General features: G+C 42.1%; 1 protein-coding gene across 2 annotated transcripts; it reads left to right on the forward strand.

Annotated features, from left to right (window-relative positions):
- Window positions 1–130: 130 nt before the first annotated feature.
- spag5 (sperm associated antigen 5) lies at window positions 131–10,162 on the forward strand. 2 transcript variants are annotated; one of them, XM_053419246.1, is made up of 25 exons: window positions 131–259; window positions 576–626; window positions 723–839; window positions 933–3,106; window positions 3,228–3,420; window positions 3,550–3,666; window positions 3,821–3,913; window positions 4,069–4,203; window positions 4,463–4,582; window positions 4,670–4,762; window positions 5,037–5,171; window positions 5,282–5,375; window positions 5,509–5,656; window positions 5,777–5,827; window positions 6,172–6,346; window positions 6,672–6,805; window positions 7,272–7,440; window positions 7,773–7,920; window positions 8,243–8,483; window positions 8,824–8,956; window positions 9,102–9,182; window positions 9,278–9,427; window positions 9,591–9,665; window positions 9,818–9,898; window positions 10,008–10,162. In XM_053419246.1, the coding sequence occupies exons 2-25, from the start codon at window positions 594–596 to the stop codon at window positions 10,077–10,079; spliced, it is 4,962 nt and encodes a 1,653-aa protein (XP_053275221.1). In that variant the 5' UTR covers window positions 131–259; window positions 576–593; the 3' UTR covers window positions 10,080–10,162. The 2 variants fall into 2 exon arrangements, with proteins under 2 accessions (XP_053275221.1, XP_053275222.1); XM_053419247.1 differs by having other exon boundaries at window positions 178–264.

Consider the following 10,162-nt stretch of genomic DNA (forward strand, 5'->3'; position numbering starts at 1 on the left):
TATTGGTTATTGTTTTATTGCCCAGCTCTACCAATATTGAGTTACGACATCAGTGTACTGTAGGGGGCAATATTGAGCCCCAGTGAGGTCCTTATGCACCCACTGCGCCACAAAACAGCCGAAGAAGAGAAACGCACCAATAGGAGAGTTGACATTTGTGTTTTGAACGAGACGCGGTTGACTGTCGTTCTACGCAGATTTATTTTTCCTGTTCACGTTTATAGCGCTGGTTTAAAAACATCCTGTGGGCTCCTGAGAGGTAATGTACGTTTACACAGCTGAAGAAACAATAGTTGGACTTGTGTAAAGGCTCGTAAATTAGCTAGCTTAATGGAGCTAACGTTAGCTAACGACTGTCGTTGACACAAGTTTGTTATCGCAGCTAGTGTTATGCTAACTTACGTCCTTGCTCACATTGTTGAGACGTGTTTCTGTGTAACTTCCTGTAAACGCAGCCTAATGTCACTTCGCTTCCGAGCTGGCTCATTCATGTTTATATGATTTCTTTGTATTAACTGTCTCAGTGTCCATTCATCTATTTCTACAGCATGTTTAATAGTGTAATGTGTTTGCAGTTGTACCGATACAGAGACATGTCCTCCAGGAAGTCCACTGGGGAAGGCTTGGTAAGACATTTACACTCGTGCAAAGAATACAGCTTGGAATTATTAATGAGCAAACTGAGCTTGTTTGATTCAAACTTTTCTTTTTCTGAATTATAGCCCTCCAGTAAAAATGGAGAACGTACCCCTTTGCGAAGTTTGGACAACGAGATGCTGCACCTGTCAACTCCGTCATCGAGACGGAAATCAAGTGCTGACACAGTGAAAACGATAAAAGTGTGTTTATTAGAATATTTAGAAATACTCTCATGGTTTCAGTGTTTCTTTTTGCAGCATTTTCTTACATTTTCTATCAATTTGATTGAACAGGATGAGGTCCCCCTCTATGAGTGTTCTCCTGAAGCCGCTTGGGGACTCGGAGATGTCTCGTTTAAATCCTTCATCTGTCCCGGGGGTGAGGTGGAGATTTTGGGCTCCTCAGTGTGTGCAGAGCAGAGCATTATTTTGCCTTATGACCAGGATACATCCATCACTGCAACAGAAGATACAGTCATATCTGACAGTATGATTGTTGAGTCATGCAGTGACCACACTGAGCATCCCTACTACTATGTGGAGATGTTAGATGCTTCTTCAGTTGATGCCGAAGCAGCTGCAGCATCCTTTTATGAAGTCGACAACACTGCTCTGGCCTCTGGGAGCCTGGAGGATGAAGATGCCACACACGATTCAGTAGTTTCACCTAATGAGTGCAGTGGAGAGAGAGACGCCCGTGATGGAGGTGAGGTGGAAGCTGCAGATGTCACCAGACAACATGATGAGACAATTCCTCTGCCCCAGGCACAGCTTGATGAATCTTCACAAGACGACAGTTTAAATTCCTCTAACGTCTCTGACTGTGGCCAACTGTGTCAAGTTGATCCTCCCAACTCTAGCAGTGTACATGGTGTTCCTGTCACACCCACTGTCTTTGAGACTAAGGGAACTAAACTAAGTGATGTAACCTTCAAATCCTTTAACTGCAGTGGAGGAGAGATAGAACTTTTAGATGGTACCAACCTTATAAATGAGACTATTCCTCTTCCAACGGTTACCAGCACTTTGTCATACAGTGATAGCATGAATCAAAGCATTTTAGCTGGTGACTATGATGTGCAAAACGACAACGATCATTTAGATCACCCATACTGTTGTGATGAAAGTTCTTCATCAACTTCAATTGGAAACCTTTCCACTGCCAAGGAACCATTGTCATGCAGCACTAATGAAATTGATGAAGTTAAACAGTCAAGCGTGGTGGCAGCGGATAGCAAGACTGAAGGAGAAGAGGATGCTGCCTTTGGCTCAGTCTTCAAAGTTGTTGAAGGGGTAGAACCTTCCAATGGCACCTCATTGTCTGAGAAGACTATCTCTCTGTCTGATCACCATGCTGTGATCTGCCAACCCCTGGATGACAACACTGCCCTTGCTTCTGTGTCACAGGATCAAATCCAAGCTGACTATGAGCTACTAAACTGTCCTGAGGGAAATGATGACGTTGTTTTAGATCACCCACCAGTTTTCCACACATCTTCTCTGATTAACACGTCGTTAAATCAGTTGGATAATGAATCCAACTGTCAATTCCAAGAAACATCGAAGCACTCAATACAACCCGAGGACAGTGCGTTGCCTTCAATGCTCCAACAAACAGAGTCTTCTGACTGCAACAAATCTGTGGCTTCAGCAGAGGGTCCCACTCCAGTGGAGGTGCAGCAGCATCTGGAGATCGTCTCTCAAGTGCATTCAAAGAGTGGAGCGCCTGAACCCAGCGAGGCAAAAGACAGTGCCCTTGGCTCATCTGAAAATGGACATGCCCTTTATAATTCTGCTGAACAACTTCACGCTGACAATATCCCAGGCATTTTGAAAGCTCTGTCACAGTGTCCCTCATTAGCATCAGCTCTGAAGTTTGGAATCCTCAGTCCTGTTGTTAGGAGAATTTCTACATGTAATACTCGTACTGATCGTGCTTTAGATAATTATTTAGCAGAAGACTCAGTTCTCGATGGTGAAAAGAGCCTGATGGCTCCTGTTATCGGTGACCCCTCTGGGTTATGGGCAGAGCATTTACAGAGCCCCATGTCACGTCCACTGTTCAACTCTACAGTACTGGGTTGCAATACCCAGTCAGGCCCTGTCCCTGAGCCTGAAAAGGGTGCGAGTGTGAACTCTTGTGCCATACCTCAGTCTGAAGCAGAAAGGCTGGAATACCCGTTCATTGCTGATGGTCCCCTGCAGCAGCAGCTCCGGCAGATGGCAGAGTTCCTCATGTTCGCATCTGGAAAGATGGGCCCAGCTGGTGTCTCTGCATCTGCTCTACCTCCTGCTGCCGCCACAGTCCCATCAGCAAGAACTGCTCCTGCAGAATCCCATAGTATTTGTGTGGGCACCACTGCTGTGGAACTAGTGGACCACAGCATCAACACATCTGGCCAGTTTGAGAGAAAGAGAGAATTCACTGTGGCTGATTCCTGCACTCTTACTGACCCTCTCCTGTGGAAGTAAGTGTTGTCTGTAAATTCATTTTTTAACAAACCTTAGGTGATTTCTGATTATGACATGACTAATTCTTCTTTCTGTGTTTCTCTGTCTGCCTCACTCTTCCTATTGATTTAATCCCAGTTTACCTCCAGGGAGCCTTGAGTGCTTCCCTAGAGAGGAGCTAGAGCAGAGGCTACGGTCTAGCATGATCATGGTGGAGGCCCTGGTGCAGCAGTTGACTGCAGCCCGAGCACAGACATGTTCTTCTGCAGGTCCTGCACCTTCAGAGCTCAGAGAGAAACTGGTGCAGACAGACCACACTGAACTCAGTCAGGTAAAGACACATCTGACAGCTGACTGTGAGAGATCTGAAAAATGTAAAGTTGGGGCAGATTTTTTTAGTTTATGTATTACAGAATCTCAATCTTAATTTTCAAGAATTGCTTTTCCCTATTCTATACAGACTTCAATGTACCGAGATCTTTATATGGAGGCTCTGAGCAGGATTGGTGATTTGGAGCTGGATGGAAGTTCTCTGCAGAGCCTTATCCAGTGGATGCAGGGCACGAGGGTGACCATGGTGAGACACGACACACAGGACATCCTACAGCTGTAAATAATCTGTGCAAAATGATGTTCAATGATTTAGTTAATTCACATGTGGAAAACGTATGTTAAGGCAAATTTTCTATCTTTTGTATTTTATTGACATTTACATGTGTTTTACCCAACAGGCTTCTCTCACTAGTGACACGGATGCTGCTCTCTCTAACATGAAGGAAATTGAATATGAAGTTAGAGAGGACCACCAAAGCCTCACTGTACATGTAAGTAAACATGTCTTTCTCACACGACATCGACCGCAAAGTGTTTGTGTAATTATCCATCCAGCAATTATGTGACAGCATGTGTACACTCCTCTAAGGCAACATGTTCACGTGCTTGAAATGTAGATGATGTTTGTTTCTCCTGTGTGGTTTAGTATGGTAATATGAAGGCTCTATTGGAGAATACAAAGGAGACACAAACGCGAATGATGCAGAAGCTCAAAGATGCTCTTCACCAAAGAAATGAAATGAGGACAAAGATGGAAGACGCCTTCACAGCCAAAGAGGCGGTAGGGACAGTAGATCATCTGTTAATTATCATGGGGCTATTTGTAATTGAGTACTTCAAAAACTTTTCCATGTATTTGTTGTGGAACAATAAGAAAGTAATTATCACAGACTATTGAATACGTTACATTTATGTAGCGGAATAAGAAGTTTCTGCTCTTGTTTAATATAAAAATTAATTATTAGGCGAAATTTTCCAAAGTGAATTTTGGCAAATTTTTGTGAATTAGTGCCATAAGGTGTTTGTTTGCGTGTTTCCAGGCTTTCAGTGCGATGGAACAGCTCAGGACACACTGTGGAACAGAAATGTCAGAGCTTCAGAAGAGTTTGGGGTCACAGCACCAACTCCTGGCTGCCCTCAACGAGGCCTATCCAGAACAGGTAAGAACAAAAAGCACAGTGGATTTTATTCAGCATAATGTCCTTCATAATGTGTCTAATTAAATATTTCTCTCTCCTCTAATGCAGGTTGCATTAAACCAGGCCTACAGTGAAACGCTGAGCTCAGCTTCTAATCTTTTGTCTGAAACCATGGAGGAGCAGTCCAGTTTGATACAAGAAGTAAGTCCAGTATATCATTTAAATAAAAAACACGTTTACACTCTGTGTTGCGAGTCTCAAAATTATAAATAATATGAGAAATTTATATATAGATATATGTTGATAAAAGAAAAAATATTTCTGCTTTGTTCACCCGAATTGATTAGTGCTTCTAATTTATCCTCACAACTAAAATGTATTCTACGTCAACATGAGAGCAAAGTACTTCTATTTATTATTTTAGATATAATAATGGTGACAGTGCTGATGGTTTTGTGTGGTCGTCTTCTTCTAGCTCTGCACGGTCAGAGGGTTCCTGCAGAAAACTGCTCCCATGCTTCTGAAGCTGAACGACAAGGCAGCAGCTGCGTTGAGAGAGAGAGACGAGCACTGTTCTGCAAGAGACCAAGCTGTTGAAGAGAGAGAGCAGGTCAGACTCCTAAATTAGTGGAAACGTTTATGTCCCTGAACCATGTCACAATTTTGTGTGAGATTGCAAATCATAACAAATTTGTTGATAATTTAAATTTTACTCAACAGATCGAAGAAGAATTGAACCAAACAAAGTGGAATCTCCAAACTGCCAGGGAAGAGATCGGCGATTTAAATCTGCAGTTGACAATATTGTCCTCGGGTAAAAACTAAAATAATTATGTTTGAAACGATTTGTTCAATTTATTCTTTGTCTTTTCAAACAATTAAAAAAAATTTAAGTAGTTTTCTTCACTATCACGCAATAAAATCATCGTCATTTCATTACATTTCAGAGATGGGTGTTCTGCGTCAGAAGCTCACAGAGCGAGACGAGGAGAGGGGTCAGCTGGAGAGGAAGGTGACCGAAATGTCTGCCACGGTTTCCTCAACATTGGCCTCCCACACCTTCTTGGAGCAGGCGCTTGCTTCTGAGACAACAAAGTATGATTTCCACAACAAAACACCAATTTATAAAAAAAAAAAGGAGGCGAATGTTGGGACATTATCGTGTGTGAAATTGAATAAACAAAAAACCTCACCGACAAAAATGTTGCTTTTCAGATTGCAGCAGTCATGGAAGGACATCCAGCAAGCCACGGACAAAGCAAACGAGTGAGTGGTGACTAGAATTTTAAATAGGATTGAAACAACCAGCGTCTAATTTCTCTTGATAGTTGAAATTGAATTTTTGCAAAATGACAGTGGGGACAAAAAAAACATTTAGATCTTCCTTTAAACAACTTTTTCACATACTTCTTTATATCTTTTTACATTTATTTATTTATGTGTGCATAGTCATTGGGATATCCTCATTCCTAACGTTTCAACTTCATGAATTCTGACAGAGGACAGGGACCACTAGGCAACCTCCCTGCCATACTGCTACAAACAGAAATTACTGCAGCTAATGCCTGTGCTAATGCTAATGTCTGTGTTGTATCTGTGCCCGTGTTCAGGCTGGAGACGTCACTGGACCAGTCGGAGGAGCGCGTGTCTGAGTTGAGTCAGGCTCTGGCTCAAAGTGAGGGGCAGCTCGATCAGCTGCAGACTCTCTCACAGTCTCAGAAACTGCAGATCCAGCAGCTCCAGGACGTTTGCACACAACTCGGTGGCGTGCGGGAGATGAACGAGGTTAGCCTCTAGAATGAATAGGCCTTGTAGTGCAGTTCAGATTCTTGGCTTGGAAAGTTTCTGTGGTACAGATACTTCTCCCGTTTTCTTTATATGGTGTTTCAGGTTTGTTGTTTCTATTGTGCCAGTGAGGTTTGCCTGAATTCACAGGATGTGCGAAAAGCAAACATTCCTCATGGATGCCCAATAATATCATATTTCTTATAATATACATGCTTGATTATCACTCACGATATAAGCTAACTTTGAGCACACAGTAACAGTCCTTACAGTCTGCTTCATGGTAGGTCTCTGGTTTTATTTTCTGTTTGTGTGTGTGTGTCAGTTCTTACAGATGGAAAATGAGCTGGCAAGGGAGCAGGTGGTTGAAAGTGAGCGTCTGCTCCGGGCCAACCTGCAGGCGCTCAGGGAGAGGAACATCCAGTGTGAGGACCTAAAGACAGAACATAGTCAGCTTCAGTAAGTTGATCTCAACAGTATCCATCATCATCCCATCTGTTATTTAATAATAAAGCTCAACCTATAATTATTTTGTTCATATGCTGGTTTATCCATATTCTACTGAGAAATGTTGATGCTTTGGCAGGAGCATCCAATTATCATCCACTGTGTTTGCACTATGTACCAACAGAATGTAGTATAGTTCATATGTTGTGCTGGATGTTAGACATCCACTTATAAACAGTTTTTTATTAAAGTTTTGGAAGTGAGGAGGAAGTCAAATATAATCTCTGTAATGGCTTTTGGGTATTTGATTAAGAGTCCTCATTATTTTTGTGTGCATGCAACTATATTTACACTTAAGAAAAGCTGGAGTTACTTCTAATAGATAACACGGCTTTGTCTGACAATGTTTAACGAATGTCTATATAATCAGTGATTACGTATCTGTGTGTGTGTGTGTGTGTGTGTGTGTGTGATAAAGGCTTGAGAACCGAAGTCTGCAGGAGCAGCTGGAAACCACAGCATCCAGAGCCAGTGCAACCCAGCTGGAGCTCGGAGAGAAGCTGGCTCAGGCCGTCACTGAAATCACTTTGCTGCATCACACACTGCGCGGTGTGACCAATGAGCTTCATGCAGCTCTCAATGACAAGGTAACGTTTGAGATCAGCAACACACAACTTCCATATGTGCCCAGTTACAAGCATGGCCAAAATTACCCTTCCACTTCCCTATTCTTGAAATTAATTTGAAACCATTTTTTTTCCACTTTCAAAACAATGTGGGGGTTGAAATTGTTCTAAACATACACTATGATGTTGCCTTTTAAATAACTTCTGTTTCTGAGAAGAATGAATCAATTCTCAAAGTTTGGTGTCAAACTTCTAGCAGAAAGAAATGTTGACATGAATTGTAAGTGTGTTGGCTGCAGTGTTGTTGAGAAAACTTTATTTTTCATGCTGAATTATGTGTCTTACTTTTTTAGAAATCTGAAGCACAGGGGCACAAAGAGTTTCAACCTCTCCAGCCCTCGGAGCGGCGTCACCCCTCCAGCTCGTTTGTCGACAGCATCATGGTCGCATTAACGAATGAGAAGGAGGAAGACGGTAAATCAGAGACGCTTCCTGAACCAGGTACAACGTCCAAGTCATACTTTTTAGAAAATGTAACAGCTCTAGCTATTAAGGCGCGTTCAAGAGATCACAATGAAACTTGTTGTGGATTTTATTTCTCATAAGAGCAGCCAGTAGCCACGTAGCTTCTAGTTTAGTTTTTTACTTTACCTGGAACAAAACTAGCAGCTTTGAAAACCAACACAAATGTATGAATGGGTCAATGGGCATAATTAAACCAGGAAGAAATGTATTACTCACCCAAATCCCAGTTCAGAAAGTTAAACCTCATTCAGTGGCCAGTGGAGAAAATCTAAATTCACTGTCTCTTCCCTCCCCTCAGATGTGCCTGAGCCACATGATGAAGCTTTGTTCAGTGAGAAGAGCGCCTTCATCCGCATTTCAGCCTTCACCCCTAAAAAGGGTTTGAGGGCAGTGGTAGAGTTTGAACCAGAAGAGGACGATCAGAGCAGCGTGGCGGAGCTGCTGGCTGACCTGGGCAGCACCGTCACTGAGCTCATCAGCGCCTTGAAACTGGTGCAGGGGCGAAAAGATGCTGAGCTGGAGGAGCTGCACAACACCATGTAAGTGCTGTAAACTATTTATGAGGTAGTGAAATGAAAAGGAAATGTTTTAAATAGGAATCTGATACACTCTTCTAACTAATTATTTTTATTTAACGAATTATTAACTCCATATTTTCATTTGTTGATTATATTTTGAGTAAATCAATGTACTGCACGGTCAATTCTCACATTTGAGTGTTTGGCATTTTGTGCTTGATTAGTAATATAACTAATGGAAATTAACTGCCAAAAATTGGAATTGCCAAGTTTGATTTCCTATTTAATGAATTGGTGTTATGTTTAAACAGGAGTTTTGTTCTTAATCTCAAATCCAATATGTTTTACTGTATTTTACCAGCTTTGGCCTGCAGGAGGAGCAGCAGGCTGCAAACAGCAAACACATCACTGAAGTGTCTGAGCTCCAACATCAACTCAGTCGACTGAACATCCTGGTTGAGAGAGGGAATCAGGCGTTACAGCAGAAAGCTCAGGTAAGAAGCACTGTGCAGTTTGCCATTGTCGGCTTTATGTTTGATCTCAAACGAAGATGGAAAAAATGGCAGTTGATTAATTGGAATGATCCTGTTGAGCTGATAAAAGTATTGAAATAACAATAACATGTTTCTCTTTACACAGGATGACAAAACTCTGACAACGTTAGCGGTAGAAATACAAGATGTCCAGGAAATTCTAAACAAACACAAGACTGACAATAACGTGAGGCACTCAGGAACCCTTCACTCGCCAAGTTGTGTCTGAAAATTACACAGACAGCTGACAGTTAACTTTTTTCTATTGGACATATTTCACAGGAATTGCGGAAGGAGGTGGTTGAGCTCCGTCGCTCACTCCAGCAGTCGAAGGTGGAGTCTCAATTCCTGCGTGAGGAGTTGAGGAAAGCTGGTGGGGCGTCCGCCAACCCAGCGCACTTCATGGAAGAGAAGATCCAGTTATTGAAAGAGGTGCATATGATAGTCACTTACAGCATCTGCCATTCATGCCACTGTGTGCATTAATTAATTATGAAGGCATTATTCTATATATCCTAAAGTACTTGCAGCCTGATCCCGAGCAAACACTGTAGGTTGAACACTCTTTTTGTTAATGTTTTGGTTTGATCCTCAGGTGGAGAGACTGAAGCTGAGTCTTCAGGAGGTGGAGCAGGCAAAAGTGAAACTACTGGAAAGAGCAAAGAGACATGTGAGTGTTCATTACAAACAGCAGCAGTTATATTCCTGACTATATGCCAGCACCCGTCTTTATTGTCGTGAGAGAACACAAGATTGTTTTCATGCCAGCATCTTGGCGCCGTCTTGTGAGGATGTGATCCAGTGTGTTTTCTTCTCTTACAGCAAATGATCCATCAGAACAACCAGCAGAAGAGTGAGAACGAACTTCAGATGCTCAGCAAATTGATCAGTAAAGTCAGAGAGGTGAGAAATGCTGTTTAAATTGCTTTTCTTTCACTTTGGGCCTTGTGTCATGTTTGTGTGTGTGTTGTGGCTGTTTGACTTAATGGATGTTTGTATCTTCTCCACACAGACGCTGCTGTCTTTACCTGAGGTTGTGAAGAATTGTGAACAGCTCCAGCAGCTTGTCGAATACATTGGCTGATGTGTTATTTTTATTTATTTCTATGTTCAAGCCTGTTCTGTAAGTGTTCATATTTGTAGTGATTAAATGTTTATATAATCTAA

Source organism: Pleuronectes platessa, chromosome 3, assembly GCF_947347685.1.
Source record: "Pleuronectes platessa chromosome 3, fPlePla1.1, whole genome shotgun sequence".
In the NCBI taxonomy this organism is placed as follows: Eukaryota; Metazoa; Chordata; class Actinopteri; order Pleuronectiformes; family Pleuronectidae; genus Pleuronectes; species Pleuronectes platessa.

Bases quoted from the DNA above. Each gene is read 5' to 3' on its own strand.
- spag5 (XM_053419246.1), top strand. From the start codon at position 594: ATGTCCTCCAGGAAGTCCACTGGGGAAGGCTTG. The intron at 5,172-5,281 runs GTCAGACTCCTA...TTTACTCAACAG, and splicing joins CTGTTGAAGAGAGAGAGCAG to ATCGAAGAAGAATTGAACCA. The intron at 8,484-8,823 runs GTAAGTGCTGTA...GTATTTTACCAG, and splicing joins GAGGAGCTGCACAACACCAT to CTTTGGCCTGCAGGAGGAGC.